At 46.2% G+C, this 18,931-nt stretch overlaps 1 protein-coding gene across 1 annotated transcript in view; it reads right to left on the bottom strand.

The window, feature by feature from the left end:
- Positions 1-18,931, bottom strand: part of DCTN3 (dynactin subunit 3) — a 181,174-nt gene that overhangs the window by 144,792 nt on the left and 17,451 nt on the right. The window contains exon 2 of the mRNA XM_069626830.1: positions 11,192-11,276. Coding sequence (XP_069482931.1) covers positions 11,192-11,276 — 85 coding nt within the window. The remainder of the gene's footprint in view (positions 1-11,191; positions 11,277-18,931) is intronic.

The raw sequence follows: 18,931 nt of genomic DNA, 5'->3' as shown, positions 1-18,931 counted from the left end.
GGAAGTGGACGGGAGTGTTGGTGGGCTCATCATATTCCGCTTATGCGAGGGGAGTGCTTATTTGAGTGGCGCCACATGTCCCTTTTCAGCGATTGCAAGTGGTAGCTGAGACAGATGGGAGGATGGTTATACTGGAGGGGACTGGTGGAAAATAGGGAGATAAGCATAGTCAATACGTACGCCCCGAACAAGAACACAGAGGCGTATATTAGAACATTGTGTACTAACCTGAGCGCATGTGTGGGAAGCGTGATGATCTGGGGAGGGGACTTCAACTGCGTACTGAACCAGAGGGTAGATAGATCGGATGGGAAGATGGATATACCGGCCCCTGCCGCCAAAGCGTTACAGACATTGCCGAGTGCCTTTGGCTTGGAGGATGCATGGAGAGTGAGACACCCCAAGGAGAGGCAATACGCACATTATTCTGCCTCACAGCAGCTATCCACTAGGGATGTAACGGTAGAACGGTATACCGTGAACCACTTAATTGAACAATAATAACCGTCACATTGTTTATACAGTTAATACCGTAAGTGTGCTTTTGAATCGGATTTGTAAAGGCTGCAGTAAGCAAGTGCTGCGCAGACTTGGTCTTACACTGTTGGATCTGCCGTCTGCCAAGTAGTTTCAGTTGGAGCAGTTTTTAATGCCATTCCATAAACCACACGTGCCTGACACAAAATCAATATGTTAGCAATAGGAAGAATAGATACAGTGCCAAGAAGGAAAAGGGTTTACTTTGGGGTGGCGGCTTTAGGGTTTATATATTTATAATGGATAATGTTCTCTAAACATATGGCAATGGGGGATTTCCCTGGTTCTATCATTGAATTTACAAATAATAAGTCACATCTGTCGGTATTCCCTGCTGCCATACCAAAGGGCAACATGTCTGTGATTTCTGAAAACCTTTTGGCCCGCAAGCACGTAAAGAGAGTGTGTGTGTGAGAGAGTGTGTGTGAGAGAGAGTGTGTGAGAGAGCGTGTGTGTGTGTGAGAGAGCGTGTGTGTGTGTGAGAGAGCGTGTGTGTGTGAGAGAGCGTGTGTGTGTGAGAGAGCGTGCGAGCGAGAGCGTGCGAGCGAGCGTGCGTGCGTGCGTGCGCACAAGCGTATACTACCATCAGCCTCCATTGATCTGTGGCATGCAGGTTATCAAGATGGCAACATGTTCATCTTCACCGGTAGCCAGTAGGGGAACAGAAAGTCTAAATGACCACTTAAGAAAAGCTATTTAGTTTGCTTTGCCAGTTGTAGCAGGGCCCCCTCCCCCTCTCCACACATGTGTTTGGTGGAAGCAAGTCATTTCAGTGGAAAGTATGTTGAAAAGTCCAATTCTGGCCCTGGGTGCATGGTTTTGTTTGAGATGATAAATCTGTCAATTTATGACCTTTTAGAAAATATTTGTTAAGATTAGTTAACTCCACCTGCTATACCGCGATAACCATGATATAACGTCATTTGGCAAGAAGGTTATCGTACCGTCATAAAACTAATACTGTGACACCCCTACTATCCACGAGGTTGGATTACGTCTTTACTTCACCTGAAATGATAGCGGAGATTACACAAATAGAGTACAAAGCTAGGGTCCTTTCGGACCACTCGTCCATGATTCTCGAATGGCAATACTGCCCCCCGAGAGCGAGGATCCCGACACGGCGTCTGCGAGCGGAAGCACTGAGAGACCCCCTCTTCAGGGAGGACTTGAGGGAGGAGATTGTAAATTATTTTGAAACAAATACTGAGAGCGTGGACTCGGCAGGAACACTATGGGAGGCCTTTAAAGTTGTGGTGAGGGGAGTAGCCATAGGAAAATCTAAGGGACTACAAGGTGGCATTTTAGCTGAGCTACAGGAGACGGAGGAGAAACTAGAAGAGGCTTTAAGGGGCGAAAATGATACAGCAGAGAAGTTAGAATTGACACTCAGGCTACAGCAAACATGCACAGAATATTGGGACAGATTGTGTAACCTCAATTACAAAAAATATGTAGAGAGACAGCATGCGGGAGGTGATAAACCGGGGAGACTTTTGGCGTGGTTATATAAGAGCAAGACCCCCAGAGTCACAATCAGGACTATAGAGAGAGAAGACTGTAGCGTAGCGGACACCCAAGAGGGAGCTAATCAGGTATTTGTGGACTATTATAAGGTATTATATGGAGACGATGGTGAGAGTAGTCGCGCTACGATGAGAGAAACGCTGGAGGACATAGGATTGCCAAAGATAAGTGAGGTAGAGAGAGAGTAACTAGATGCATCAATTACCTTAGAAGAACTAGGGAAGATGGTGAGGCAGTTGCCTACTAGCAAAACCCCGGGGACAGATGGACTCCCAAGTGAGTTTTATAAAGTATATATGGAAGAGGTCCTCCCACCACGGTTAGAAATGTTAAACAAAGCGGTCGAGACGGGAAACTTACCAATGTCGCTGAGAGAGGCCATTATAATACCGCTCCCCAAACATAATAAGCCTGGGCACAGCTGCAGCTCCTATAGACCCTTGTCGATGCTGAATCAAGACAGCGCGATACCCAGAAGAAAATCTCCAGTACATTTTGGAAGTGATGGAGATACGTCAAGTTGTCCGGTACAGCGGTGAACCCCCAGAAGTCCAGCATGTTCCCATTGCCTGTATTGCAAGTACCATGGGTGGTCAGCATATTTTGGTACTAAGGGATAAATATATACCACACTGTGGAAGAGGAGCATAGGTGCAACACAGAAGTAGCCATTAAAAAAATTGAGAAGTGCATGCAATTCTGGGCAAAGCTTCCCTTAGCAATGATGGGGCGGGGAGCAATGCTAAAGATGGTGGTTCTGCCAAGGCTTCTACACTACTTGGAAATATACCGTACCTGATTGCCAAAAAGTTCTTCACCAAACTGAATAACATGTGTAGGGATTTTTTGTGGCATGGCACGCGGAATAGAGTGGCGTTATGGAAGCTACAGAATTTCCATGACAAAGGAGGGATAAAATTGCCCAACTATGAGGTGTATTACGTGGCAAGCCAGTTGCAATATGTTGCCAAAAGGCTCTCTGATGAGGAGACTTCGGAATCCAGGCTGTTTGGGCGCGACTGTGCACCATTTTATTCGAAAGAGATTATGTGGGTACCCAAGGCGGAAATGATGGGCGCCCTAAGATGCTGCTACTGGGGTGGAAGATGTGGCGTAGGGCATGCCAGATGATGGAGAACCCATCCCCATGCTCTCCGCAGGTACCATTGGTTGCAATAACAGGGGCAGATGTGCAGCTAAGAATGATGATCAGGAACCATTGGGAACCGGTTGGGGTGGCAACAATGGGTGACATTTGGCGGGAGGGCTCTAATATTACTTTTGAGGGGCTGCGGGAAGAAACTGGGTTGCACGAGGGCCAGAATATCACATATTATAGAATGGTGCAGAGAATCAAGAGAATATGGCCTGGAACTGTGCTGGAGGAGGAACCAGATGCCACCACAGATACGATATACAACATAGTGGAAGGGGGCCATGAGATCATATATGACACCTTGGAGGATATTGAGGTTTGAGAATGCAGGACGGCAAGCATGCCCCAAGTGTGATGAGGAGAACGCGGGCATGGTGCATATGTTCTGGTCACGCCTGGCTATAGAACGCTTCTAGTGAAATGAAAAAGAACCTGGTAAAAAAGGGGGTCAAGATTGTAGTGGACACAGTATGGGCCCGTCTGTTGGGGGGGGGGGGGTTCCCAAGATCATAGAAGCTCAAACATGTGAGTAAACTGAAGGATCTGGCTTATGTGCTTGCAAAAAGGAGAATTGCCATGGGATGGAAGACATGCCACATGCCAAATGTGGAGGTGTGGTGGAGAGATTTGCAAAAATGGGCAGAAGCAGAAACCATGGTATGGCAAGAAGCGAGCAACACAGGGAGGGCGGAGGAGACTGAGTCCCTGATGGCCTGGAAATCATGGCTAGCTGAGCTGTTTAGGTCAATAGGAGACCCGGCAGAACCTGTAGAAGGGGAGACCGTACCACAGGACGCAGAAACGGAACGTTCCAAGTAATAGACTCGTAAAGGGGGGGTGGGATAAGGGAAGCAGTGGTTAGAAGTTAAGGAAGTATAATGGAACTGTTGAAATATGCACTGCTTGTTTGGTTTGTATTGTTTGGTTGTGTTAATAAATTAATAAAATGTTTAAAAAAAAAAAGATCCAGAGGGATGCGTCCCTATAATGAAATAGTTGTCTCTGGCAGATTGCTACAGTTGCATATTGTGGAAGCAATACAAGAAATGACATATTGCTCGTTGCTGGCCGCTGCTAACAGCGTGTGTCCCCTGTCGACTTAGCCGAGGACATTGGCGCACCGAAGGAGCACATCGGATGTGTGTGCATGATAACATTTGGTCACAAGGCACGAAAAGCAGAACGGAGGAGCGGCACCTACTGAACGCAGAGTCGAACGCGGAGGCTAACGGCCGCCCTGCAGAACAGAGGCCTGCCGTTGCAACACATATCTGACGTGACCCCGGGGAGCAGGCTGAGAGCTCCCGGGACTGGTGTTGCGTGCTGCGAACACCGCAGCGAAATCCCCGGCAGACCATCTGACGTTACGGAGCTGAGACCTGCATACTCTAACTACATCAGGCAGTGAGAGGCTGGCTGGTAAATGCACACGGACACAACAGAGAGCCGTGGGAAGCGCAGTGCGCGGGCGGACGCTCTGCTGCACTGCAGCCAGGGACTACGACCTAGGTGAGTCCAGCACCGAATACTGGCACATTATAGCTGCGCATAACTGACCCTGCGGATTGAAGGTGGACCGAGGGCAATCTGGGAAGCAAAGCGCCATCGAATCCCATGACACGGCAAAGCGGGAATAATGGAATAAATCGATGGCTGATGAGTGTGAGCGTGTGACATACCATAGCAAGAACACACCCAATATCTACATGTGACCAGGCAGGCCAACGAGGTAAGGAGCGGGAGAAGAAATAAAATGGTGTGCCAGTGAACGTGCGCTCCCGGGCTGATTGACTCAGGCACTCGATGGAGCTGGTAATCTGTCGAGAGACCAGATGCTTGTGGAACGGATGCAAGATGGCGCTTGGCTGGACTGGTGGGGTTCCTTGATGTGACAAAATACAAGAGAAGCGGCTCCACGAGGAGTGAGACACTGGCAGCAAAACTATGAATCAGGCGCGGAAACATGACAGGCCTGAACGGTTGTTAGAGGACCACTACACAACAAGCAAGAATTGATCAGGCCAAGCACAAGCGCCCAGGAGAAGCTCCCTTTGACGTGGATGTATAGCGCTGGACTTTCTAGGGGCCTGAAACTCCGCGGCAGTGACGGAAGGGCGAACTGAACGACCCTTAGAAGTAAGCTGATGGCGCACGGATAATTGTACGCAGAGAATAAACGTGGGGGGATACAATCCACTTGAAAAGCAATTGTACGCGCCATAGCACAACGCAACCTGCTGAGGTAGACGCCCCAGCGCCTGAAGGACCAGGGAGTGTCAAAACAACACCGTATAGTTGGAACCAGACATGCAGGAAGGATTGCGCGATGTCAGTGAAAGGACAGAGCTAAGACTAAACAACCCACAATGGAGGTCTTTGCAAAAGCGCAGCGGACCCCTACAACAGCTACTCAAAGCATGGTGGCGACCCCCGCAGACAGCGCCTCAGAAGGAGGCAACCATCAGATCCTGGCAGCCATAACGGAATGGAGCACCAAATGGGGCTCAGCAAAAGCGGACCTGCGGACAGCGCTAGAGAACAAAATTGATGTTGTGGGAATTGAAGTCACCCTGCTACGACAAGATGTTAGGGCGCTGGCAGAGAGAACGAATGGTCTGGAAAGCGCAGTGAAGATCAACACAGATGTCAGCGCAAACAACACAAAAGAGGTCCAAGTGTTAAAACAGCAGGTTGCCAACCTCGAGAATCAAGTAGAAGAAGCGGAAGGAAGGGCGAGAAGAAACAACATACGGGTGGTCGGCCTGCCGGAGGGAGAAGAGGGCCAAGACCCCACAGACTATGTGGAGAACATGATCCTCCAGGAGGTAGGAGCAGACAAGCTCTCACAAGGGTTCATTGTTGAGCGAGCACATCGAGCCCTGATGAGGAAACCACGACCTGGGGCCCCGCCGAGGCTGATAATTGCGATGATTTTGAACTTTAAAGACAGGGAGAAGATCCTGGAGTATTTTCGTAAGGGTGGAACAATAGAGAGAGCATCCACCAACATCATGGCATATCCGGATTACACGATGCTGGTGCAGAGGCAGAGGTCCGTGGCCGTCAAGAGGAGGCTGCGCATGGCTGGCATCAAGTATATGCTTCTGTACCCGGAAAACTAAAGGTGTTGCACAATAGCCGAGCTCTTTTCTTTGACACCCCGGAGGAGGCGGCGTCATCATGGCTGGACCTGCAGGGCTGCCCGGAACAAGAGGCGGAACGAGATCGTCAGGAGCATGACAAGTGAGGAGTCTGTGTCATGGACATTGAGGGGATACGTGGGAGGGTGGCCCTGTCATGGTGAAAAATGGAGATTTGATTGACATATTGTAGTCTTTGGACCTTATGCCCTGGCCGGACTGGAATATAGTGAATAAAATTCATCTAGGAGCTGAATAGCACTAACATGGAGCATAGTAAAATGGGAAATAGGAGCAAAGGGATGGAACCAACCTACCGCTGAGAATTAGTAGTTAAGTGGCCACTAGGGCGACTTCACCCTACTGAGCCCTGAGCATAGGCTTGTGCTGGACAGGGCTAAATATGGGGGCACCTGAGATCCAGGGATGGAGCTGGGCAAAAGTTGGGGAGGGTGTTGTTGGGTAAGGGCAGGGAGGTGGGTGGGAGGGAGGGAGGGGGGGAAGAGTTTGTTGTGTACATAGTTCTGGGGATTTTAAGTTTGATTACGAGCCTACATAGAAGAGTTGAATGGTTGAATCTGAACTGCACGGGTGCGAGGGATCTGGACTGCACCGGTGGAAGGGGAATACTAATGGATCATGGGGAACCTTAAAATAATGACGTGGAATGTCAGAGGGCTTATTAGTTATCTAAAGAGGAACAAGGTCATGTTGTACCTGCGCAGACAAAAGATAGACATTGCACTGTTGCAGGAGACTCACCTGACACGGGAAAAGATGGTGATGGTTGTGGCGGGCTCGACATTCTGCTTATGCCAGGGGAGTGCTCATCTGGGTGGCGCTGCATGTCCCGTTCCAACTGCTGCAGGAAATGGCGGAATCGGACGGGAGAATGGTCATAATGAGGTGATTGGTGGAGAATAGGGAGATATGCATTGTAAATACATATGCCCCCAATCAGAATACGGCAGCATATCTCAGAACTCTGTGTACTAACCTTAGCATGTGTATGGGGAGTGCGGTGATCTGGGGTGGGGATTTTAACTGTGTATTAAACCCCAGGGTGGATAGATCAGATGGAAAGATCGATAGACCCGCCCCAGCGGCTAGAGCGTTGCAGACACTACTAGACGACTTTGGTCTGGCAGATGTGTGGAGAACAATACCCCCCCCCAAGAAAGGCAGTACTCTCACTATTCCGCCCCACAGCAGTTACATACGAGACTAGACTATGTCTTTGCTACGTCAGAGGTAATAACAGGGATTACACAGGCAGAATATAAAGCGAGGGTCCTCTCGGACCACTCACCCCTGGTCCTTGGATGGCAATACTGCCCCCCCCGAGAGCAAGGATTCGGATATGGCGCCGCCGGGCGGAGGCACTTAAGGACCCCCTCTTTAGGGAAGATATGAGGGATGAGATTATAAGCTACTTTGAGGTGAATACAGGTAGCATGGACTCGGCGGGTACATTATGGGAAGCCTTCAAGGTGGTGATGAGAGGCACAGCCATTGCAAAATCTAAAGGCCTGCAAGGTGGGATCTTGGCTGACCTACAAGAAACAGAAAGGAAACTGGAAAAGGCATTGAGGGATGGAAGCGACATGAAGGGAGATATGGAGCGGATACTTAAACTGCAGCAAAAATGTGCGGGGCAATGGGAAAGACTGTGTAACCTCAACTATAAAAAATATAGTGAGACAGCATGCGGGAGGGGATAACACAGGAAGCTTTTGGCATGGTTATACAAGAGCGAAACCCCTAGACCTACGATTAGAATGATAACGAGAGAAGATGGTAGTGTAGCTGATACCCAGGAGGGAGTCAATCAGGAGTTTGCAGCTTATTATAGGTTATTATATGAGGATGAAGGGGGAAGTAGCTATGAGAAGATATAGGACTGCCTAAGATAAGTGTGGTGGAAAGAGGAGCTGGATGCAGATTACTCTGGAGTAGTTAGAAGAAGTAGTGAGGCAGCTGCCCACTAGTAAGACTCCGGGGGGCGGACGGGTTCCCAAGTGAATTTTATAAAGTATATAAGGAGGAAGTGCTCCCCCCAATGTTAGAAATGAAGCGTTTGAGATGGGACGGCTGCCAGAGTCACTTAGAGAAGCGATCATAATACCGCTTCCCAAACCCAACAAGCCTGGGCATAGCTGTGGCTCCTACAGACCTTTGTCGATGTTAAACCAAGACAGCAAGATATTGACGGCTGTCTTGGCAAATAGACTGCAGAGAGTTATTGGCAACCTAATATACCCCGAACAGACGGGCTATGTCCCGAATAGGAATTCATAATCATAGACGACTCCAACGGGTTATTGAATCGGGGAGCAGGAACGAGGGCAAAATGGCAATTGTGTCCTTGGATGCGGTGAAGGCCTTCGATTCGGTCAAGTGGCCATGGCTGCTGGCGGCCCTGGCGGGTTATGGAATGGGGCCTCGATACATAAGGTGGGCGAAGATGCTATATAGTGAACCGTTGGCCAGGGTTAGAACAGGATCAGTGATATCCGAAAGATGGCAACTTTATAGAGGCATCAGACAGGGATGCCCATGGTCCCCAATGCTCTATATATTGGCCCTGGAGCCCCTAGCAATATACCTTAGACAACAATACGATACTATAGGCATTGCGGTGGGAGGGGAACGACACTTCATCTCTTTATATGCAGATGACTTGCTGCTGTATTTGAGGCACGCGGAGGAAAATCTCCAGTACATTCTGGAAGTAATGTAGAGATATGCAGGGATGTCTGGTATAGCGGTGAATCCCCAAAAATCCAGTATTTTCCCGTTAGTTAGGTATAAGGAGATCCCTGTGGGACGGTTACCGGTTTTACAAATACCATGGGCGGTTAGTACCTTCCGGTATCTTGGAATAGGAGTGTACCACCCAGTGGAAGTGGAGCACAGGCATAACACCGAGGTAGCCATTAAGAAAAATCGAGAATTGTATGAAATTCTGGGTGAAGTTGCCCCTAGCAATGATGGGGCGTGGGGCAATGCTTAAGATGGTGGTCCTACCTAGGCTCCTACACTATGGGAATATTCCATACCCGATACCCAAGAAGTTTTTCACTAAACTGAACAGCATGTGTAGGGACTTCCTGTGGCATGGTACGTGGAATAGGGTGGCACTATGGAAGCTGCAGAACTTTTATGATAAAGGGGTGGATAAAACTGCCTAATTATGAGGTCTATTATGTGGCGAGCCAACTGCAGTATATTGCCAAATGGCTCTCAGATGAAGTGACCCCCGAATCTAGGTTGTTTGGACATGATTGTGCCCCATTCTATTTAAGAGAGATGATCTGGCTGCCCAAGACAGAAATGGAAGAGCGCCCTAAGATGATTATACTTGGGTGGAAGATGTGGCGACGAGCATGCCGGATGATGGAGCACCCATTCCCATGCTCCCCGCAGGTGCCACTAGTTGTACTGGCAGGGGGAGATAAGCAGCTAAGGTTGATAATCAGGAATCACTGGGAGTCGGTGGAGTTAGTAACGATGGGAGATATCTGGCGAGAGGGGACCATCGCAGATTTTGAAGCACTGAGGGAGGAAATGGGGTTACATACGGGCCAATATGTTACGTATCACAGAATGGTGCAGAGGATTAGGAGAACGTGGCCCGAAACGGTATTAGAAGAAGAACCAGATGCCACCATAGATGCGATATATGACAGGACGGAAGGGGGGCACGAGATCTCTAGACTGTACGAGATGATGATGTCGAAGTCCGGGAAGGAATTAACACAATTGAGACTAGACTGGGAAGCTGAAGTAGGTGTCCCGATAGAGGACGGGATGTGGGAACATGCCCTGGGGTACGACAAGACGGTGTCAAGGAATGCAAGACTAAAACAGATAAAACGATATATTACGCACAGGGCATATATGACACACCAGAGGATATCTAGGTTCGAAAATGCTGGACGACAAGCATGTCCCAAATGTGATGAGGAAAAGGCTGGCATGGTACACATGTTCTGGTCATGCCCGGTAATTGGAGCGTTTCTGGGGTGAAGTAGCACAGAAACTAGCGCAAAAGGGGGTCAAAATTGTTATAGATACAGCCTGGGCCTGCTTACTGGGGGGGGGGTTCCACAGATCGCAGAAACGCATGTTATTAAATTGAAAGATCTAGCATATGTGCTTGCAAAAAGAAGGATTGCCATGGGATGGAAGACATGTCACAGGCCACGGGTGGAGGTGTGGTGGAAAGAGTTGCAGAAATGGACGGAAGCAGAAACCATGGTATGGCAAGAGGCGAGCAAATGAGGAGGCGGGATCCCTGATGGCATGGAAATCATTAATTGCGGAACTGTTTGGGACAATACAAGATCTGACAGAACCCACGGGAAGGGAAACCCCACCACGTGAGGCAGAAATAGAGTGTGGGAATAATTAGGCTCGTAATGGGGGGTGGGATAAGGGGAGCAGTGACTGATCTTAAGCAATGTACAATTGAGCTGTTGATATATGCACTTTGTGTTTGGTTTGTATTGTTTTTTGTTTGGTTTGAATAAATCAATAGAAATTGCTTTAAAAAATAAAACGAGAAGACCAATGAGGAAAAGGCATATACAACGTGACGATCAAGGTGCTTATCTGTAGTACATATACAATTGCAATTTACCAAAAAATGCACTGTGTGTGCAAATCATGCTGTGGGTGTCAGGACATATCCGTCCATGCTTACCAAGCATTAGTGAAAAATACTGCACCTGGTCACATAACGGGCTTGCAGTGTAGTTGAAACAGAATAAACTTTCTCTTCGACCCAGAGTTCATGAGAAAGTGATGCAGAACAGCCAGGGACACTTACTTTTCTTAAACAAACTTTTAATCCGCTCTCTTTTGCCAGCAAGATTTGCAAGTGCACTCTGAACCTTCATCAAGCCATCTGCAATCTAGAACAAGAAGAAATGATAGTCAGCCAAAACAAAAAAGGATTATTGCGAGAAGACAAACTACAGTGTTCAATTGGTCTGGTTTCCACAATTACCCTGTCGGATCATATTTCTGATAAAATCAGTCTCTTGTAAAATGTTTTGATGGTCTTACATGGGAGGTTACAGCGCTTTGCCAAAACGAAAACATTTTTATCAAATCGAAACATTCAGCAGCGTATATGTCTATGGACAGAAGGCACCTCCAAAGCTTTATAAATCAACTTCATTGAAGTGTGTCTGATCAAAGGTAACCCCGTTTTGATTCAACTGGGTCCTCTTCCTTGTTGCACGACTTTCTTTTTAAAACCATATATCTAAAGCCTGGCAGAGTACAGAGTGGCAAGTATTAAACCTGTACCCCCAAAATGTGCTTACCTTCCTTCTTCTACCCTCCTCACAACCTGGCCGGTCTCCAGTATATAACCCTACAGACAAGGGGGTGCATCAGCCACTTTTGCTCCCTAGAAATAGGCAAATACTCCCAAAAAATAACAATAGAGAGTAATAATATTCCCAGCAAAAAATGGGAGACATATGACCTTGTGCCCCTGCTTTCACTCCTAGCGCTCAATTAATATGTTTGGGCCAGCAGTGTATGTAGTACAACAGGAAGAAAATGCTATTATTAATGCGTGATCGGAAGTAGTAAACCTGTATCTTTTAATGGTTATGCATAAAACGGTGCAAAGAAATATTTCTGTTTCCCAGTATTTTTACCCGCTTATAAATCATTGGGCTTACAATTCTACTCCCTAAAAAACCATTTTGCTCCCTACTTTACAAACATAGGGAGTAAAATACTCCCACTCTTATTTGGCGCTCTGCCCGTATACAATTCCCCATAGGATTCATTCGTTTTCATGTCCCCATTGTGCACATTTAAAAAAAAAAAAAAATTTTGTTTACATGCTTGTCGATTTAATATTCCATGGAGAAAAATAATTAAGCCTGCTTACTGCCCAAAGGAAAATAACTATATGTGCCCAACATATTATACGCCGATCTACTGAGATCTCCCTCTTTCTATGTGGCTGGAAGTCATTGTCGGGCAAGAGTTGCTCTCTTTTCAAAATCCTTCTCCTAGTTAGTCTACAAAGCTATTACTAATCCTGCTCCTCAGTATCCATCTAATTGTACCTCAGTTTACACAAAACCTCACAGTCCCATACCCGCCCTGTGCCTCCTCTAACTTCAGCTTTCTCCCTACTCGCCCGCTCCACTGGAACCCCACTGCCCAGAACACTCAAAACCAACCCAACTGTGGATCTCTTCAAAGCTCGGCTTGAACTTGACTTACTTGCTAAAGAGAGAGCACCCTCTGCCCTCTCTATCCTACCTACCCGACTCCATTATTACTTCCAGTGGCGCTTAAAGGAATGGTTTGGTCAAAAATGTTATTGTCCCTACGGGTCGGCCATGTGTTTTTAAGCCTAAGTCGCTCGATTTTAGAAAAATTTCCTATGGCCCTTACCCGAGTTTTCGTCCATTAAACGCACGTGAAAACAGGCACCAGGGAGCTGCCATTTTGTGATAATCCTATCACTTGCAGCATCGCCCTGGCTGACCTGCTTTTGTGGCACTGAATCATATCCCCCGCCTCTGAGCCTGTCATCAGCAGACGCGTACCGCCCATTTCACAACGCTAAAGCACGTCTCGTGTCAACAATAGCTGCGCTTCAGCTAATGACGTGTCGCCATGGAAACGGCAAGACGCCTCTTTCCTCAATAAGTATAAGCAGACCGTTTCACAACACACAGCAGCAGATTTTCGATTCCATTCCTCTCTCTGTGTTACTTTGAGTATTCTGTGACTCGTTTCTGTGCTCTGGTCAGCTACCATTTCCGCTTGTAGGCCGTGGGAAACACCTGTACCATCGCTATAAATTATTTTAGTTTTTTTTAACCACACAATGGCTACAATAATGCCCTACATGTACGAGCCCGAGTATACCGAGGAGGAACTACTGGAAAGGAAAACACGTGAAAATGATGGGGCTTCGGACAGCAGTTAGCAGGACGAATCAACGGATGAAGACACTGGACCTAGTCGCATGGACGGTGTTTCCACCTGGTGCACATGCAATCGGTGCAAGCTAATGCCAACCGAGGAGGAGAATTGCTGCTGCTGTGAAAACTCGGGATGCGTGGCCTACATTTCGGAAGGCGAGCCAAGTCCGCAATGCATCACCGAGCTGCCAGACTTCAGGGCAGCCTGCCTCACACGGGTGTTGAAATGGTGCTTATGCACGAACTTCGCGCAACTGTTCGTCCTCGTAATCCGAGTAACGAGTAAGTATACTCTGGTTGTGATGCCACTACTATTTCATGGTCGTCTCCTATATCCAAAATTACATCTACATATTATTGTAACGCATGTAAGTCGTTCAATAGTGTGCAGTGTCTAGATAGCATTTGTCCGAGCAGAATGCCATTAATTACAAGAATTGTCATTGACAACAAACGTTTAATCAACTTATCTTGTTCATTTAAAAACAGTTTATCATTTTTCACAGGCGATACCGGCTGGTGGCCTATCGTTCCTTTACATGGTGGCTTCACGGGAGGCTTGGACACCGCGTTCGAAGAGGAATACCCGCCTGTGCCGTTCGTGCCATAAGAGAAACTTTCCCGAGTGACAGCGGTCAGTACAGGGGATTTTCCCTCGCTGTGCTGCAACCTGACCTGTACAATGTGTAAAGTTTTGTATTTTTGTGCCATCAAAAAAAAAAAAAAAAACAAACACATATTTCAACAACGGTTGTTTCAATTTTTTAAATGAATCAAGTGCGTCTCCATTCAGCAGTCTTCCTGTGCCTTATCTGCATGCCCCAGGCCCATCCATCCCACCTCCCTCTATCAAAGGCGGTTCACGCCAGTGGATGCGCGCTGTCATGGGGGGCACTCAGGGGCGCGAACGGCCAAGGTGCCAAACAGCATGTACACTTCAAAAGGTATCCCACGCCCAGGGCCCATCGCTCACATGGCCTCCTCAGACTGTGCGTCCGGCCAGGACCCCCCCCTCATGCTGGCCGGCCCCCGGCAAACCACATAATACCACGACATACACACGTCATTCATTCACAAACACACCCCTGTTTGTAATACTTTATAAACCACTTGATATGTCTCATGAGAACATCTTTGTGCTTTGCAAGTCAACTCCTGAACGTGCTACCTGAGAACCACCGAGATCTATGCTAATCTGCTCGTCATGCTAGTCGTGAACTTCTGTGACCGCTTCGAGCAAACTCTTCAGTGTGCTACCTGTGGCCATCTACCTGTTCTCCTGCAACATACTGCTCTGCTTGCTGAATCCAACTGTGTGTTGGTCAAGGTAAGGCCATGTATCCTTGTCATATTTCGCTGATTTTTAAATTTCTATCTATTTGCGAGTAGAGTATTCAATAGTGCTATGTTCATTGGTCTCATTGATATTGACTTGAGTTTCCATTGTTATGCTATCAATAGATCAATGTATTTTCATCTGTGTCAATTGCCATCGAATTGCATCCTTCGGGGGTCCAGTCTATAATGTAAGCAGGTTTCCTTCTCGTGCAAGACAGAACATCCAAAGGACGAGTCACATGTTTAGAGTTTAGTCACATCATTTATAAATTTCTGCAATTTATGCAAATGCTAAGCCGCACATGATGAACTGGTATAGTTCCTGCGACCAAAACAAACCTTGCATTGATCATTGTATGATTAATTTACTTTTGTATTACATTTTTATTCAACAAGATTGTATAATGTCGATATTTACTTTTCAGAATTTTCAACAATGCCTGCCTGTTCGATTAGAGGTTGCTCTTCGAACCCCCATGCTAAATCTGAAGGCACTATAATGCATGTATTCCCAAAAACTGTTGATCGAATAAGTGAATGGGTCAGACATTGCAGAGATCCACTGGATGAGCTTGAAAGTAGAGTACAACAAGTCTTTGAGGACAAGAGGGGTGATCGATACCGCATCTGCAGCCGGCACTTTTCCTCGAACATGTACACAACATCTTGGGTAACAAAGAAGAATAAACGGCGAACGACACGAAAATTGCTCGCAAACGCTATTCCCACTCTATTCGTCCACATTCCCCCACTGGTGAGTCAAATGTGTCCGGATTTAGCTTTAGGCCTTGCGGTAGTGTGCAGGTGGCCGAATGGATTCATTGATATTTTAGGTGTTGTGTCCCTTGTAATACTTTTGACATTGATATGAGTGTATAGCTTTTTGAATAATGACATTTATCAATATATTCTTTTTCGATTTCATAACCCACAAAAGAAATCTATATATGGGCACAGGGAACTGTGCTATATTGCGCATTTTCAATAGCATTACTCTCTAGCATTCTGTCTCCTTACATGGCAATTTTTAATATTGGCATTTTATTAACAATCAATTTACCTTTACGACTTCTTGACTATCCCTTGAATCTGAAGCACGAACATTCTACATCCGTGACGTGCTCGCAGTTATCAACCACTTCTAGCGCGTATTAGGTAATCTTACTTGGCTATTCCGCTACAGACTTGTTTTATGCATGTCAAGTAATATTTTTATTATATCGTGTAATTATTTTACCGAATGTTTGGTTAGTGCTTTCCAATTGATATACACCTTAGTTATCGTCCACTGGTGTTTGTTTTCAGTTATGATTAGTGTTATCCATAGTAATGCAAGTACTGTCTTTCAGGGAGATGCTGAAGTGTCCACCACATTGACAACATCCCTAGATGTTCTTCAGCAGCACGAGGTATGGATACTGACCGCTCCATCGAACTAGATCATCAGAGCTGGAATACTTGTCGTTTGATTGTTCTAAACAATGTTTCATTCGTGGTTAGCCATTGATATGTACCTGTGCGGTCGACCCCAAGTGTGCCTTATATTTTCAATATTGTAATTCTTACTAATGCAAGTACTATCTTTCAGGCAGTTGATGGAGTGTCAACCCCTGCACTTGATGCAGAGCCTGACATTCAAGTAATTCCAGGGGAAGTGGAAGCGGGACCTTGCGTAAATGAATCGGCGCAACAGCTTTCGGAAGTGCGCACTACATTTACAACATCCCTACATATTCTTCGGCAGCACGAGGTATGGATACTGACAGCTCCATCGAGCGTCCTCATATAACGTGATTCCATTTGCTATACTTTCTTCCCTATTAACGCAAGTACTGTCTTTCAGGGAGACAATGGAGCTTCCACTACAATCACAACATCCCATTTAGATGATGCAGATGTAAATAAATCAGAGAAATAAGTCGATGAAATCTGATCATATTTAGATATTCCTTGATTCTTTTAGACAATGCATCATTTGTGGTTATCTCTTTATATGTACCTGTGCCGTCGACCCCAAGTGTGTGTTATGTTTACAATATTGAAAACCATACTAATGCAAGTACTGTGTTTCAGGGAGTTGCTGATGCCTCCTCTCCAATACAACCATTCATGGCAGTCCATGCGGAGCCAGAGGTATGGATTCTGACAGTTCCATCAAACTAGATCATCAGAGCTTGAATACTTGTCGTTTGATTGTTCTACAGAATGTTTAATTTGTGTTTAGCTATTGAGATTTACCTGTGTGTTCGTCCTCACGTGTGTTTTATGTTTTCAATATTGTGATACATAGTAATGAAAGTACTATGTTTCAGGGAGTCGATGGAGCGTCATTCCGTGCTGTCTATGCGGATCTAGAAAATATAGTCGTTGCAGCGCAAGATGAAGGGAAGACATGCGGAAACGAATGGGAGCAACAGCGTGCAGATGTTGAAGTTCGAGTCAAGAAAGTTGCAAAGAAAAGAACAAAAATAAGGTTACAAACAGTTAATAATTTTAGGAATTGTTGTGTGTTGGGGACTATATTATGTTTTTTTCCTGTCAATTGTACTATACTTTATATTGTGTTTAAAATGAACATCCCTTTTCCAATCTGTCCTCTAGTTACCCGTGGGTGTACAAACTATACATACACAGACAGTGAAGCAAATGAGAGAGGTTGCTTGCCAGACCATTTACACTATGGAGGAATTATTAATTCAGACGCGGCGTGTTGAGACTCGGGATGCTCATGTCCAATGGCCAGAACATGAATTGAATGTGTTCGGAGAATCCAGTAAAGTTGTATTGGACCATTGCTACAGTTCGACTGCACCACCAAAAGAAGATGATACTGAAGGTTTTGAAGATCGCTCTAAAGTAGTCGCAGATCAATTCACACAATCTACACCCGCCAAGAAAATGCCACCCAAAAAGCTGTCGACAATGTTGTGTTCTCCCATCAATGCTGAAGTAACAGATGTTGAAATGACAGAGAATGAACCAGCAACAGCACCCAACGACGCATCAGAACTTGATATCAGCCATATTTCTTTCTAATTTGTTGATATGTCCTCAGCGGCACAGTCCGAAACAACTTTCACGCCGGATGACAGTCTAAAGAAAGAGGGCAAATACATTAGTATTTGACAGTTGTTAGATGGATATTATAAGTATGCCGAAATGTGGGCATTCAGTTGGAGGGGAAGTATGTGGGGAGCCATTGATTCATGTGACTCGTCATAAACAAGGCAGTAACGTCAAAATACATGCCGCTTGTAGATTAAATCATGCGTTCTCAAGGTCTGCACAACCGATGCTGGGGAAGCTGCCAGCAGGCAATCTACTGTGTGCAGCTGCCTCACTTTTTTGTGGGTCCAGTTTTAGAAAGTTAGAGTCTTTCTTTCAGTTTGTGGGACTCCATTTCACCATTAGTGATGCTTGGAAAATTGAACAATTGTCTGTAGCAAGTACATTCGAAGGGAAACGATTCAGGCTAGCCGGCGATGGACAGTGCGACAGCCCTGGATTTTCTGCCAAGTACTGCACCTACCACTTTCAGGACATGGATAGTAAGAAAATTGTGAGTTTGGTGGTCGTGCAGGTGTCCCAATGTAAATCCTCAGTGGCCATGGAGAAACTAGGATTTATAAAATCATTGCATTATCTACAATCAAGGGGAATGCACATCGACCTCATAGCCACGGACGAACACGTTTCAATTGCCAAGACAATGAGAGATCAGTTCCCACATAAAACATCAATTTGACGTATGGCATCTTGCTAAATCAATAAGAAAATCTCGGCTGCAGGGAAAAAAAAAAAGATTTTGAAAGTATTTCACAGTGGTCCCAGTCTATCAGCAACCATCTTTGGTGGAGCTCCAAAACTTGTGAAGGGTCAATGGAAATCCTACTTGAAAAATGGCGGTCACTGATGCACCACTGTACCAACGTTCACCGCTGGACAGAAAACCAACATTTCCTCCAATGTGAACATGGCCCTTTGTCCACAGAGGAGGCACGGAAGAAGAAGTGGTTGATTGCATCTTCACCTACACACAGAGCCATTGAGAAGATTGTTTTCGATAAAACTCTTATCAAGAGATTTGAGGGGACTGACAGAATTCTGTCACACAGGAGAATGGTGTTCCACAATATGTGCCTAAAGTACAGGCCAAAGCGATTGCATTTCAGCTTACAGGGCATGAAACAGGGCTCTACTAGCGGTCTTGGCCCATAACGAGAATGTGGGCCGTGAACAGTCTAGGACTACGGAAATGTAGGGATGCC

Source organism: Ambystoma mexicanum, chromosome 6p, assembly GCF_040938575.1.
Source record: "Ambystoma mexicanum isolate Mex_15411 chromosome 6p, UKY_AmexF1_1, whole genome shotgun sequence".
NCBI classification, from domain to species: Eukaryota; Metazoa; Chordata; class Amphibia; order Caudata; family Ambystomatidae; genus Ambystoma; species Ambystoma mexicanum.
The sequence above is the reverse complement of the archived record's forward strand: the minus strand, read 5'-3'. Positions and strand labels throughout refer to the sequence as shown.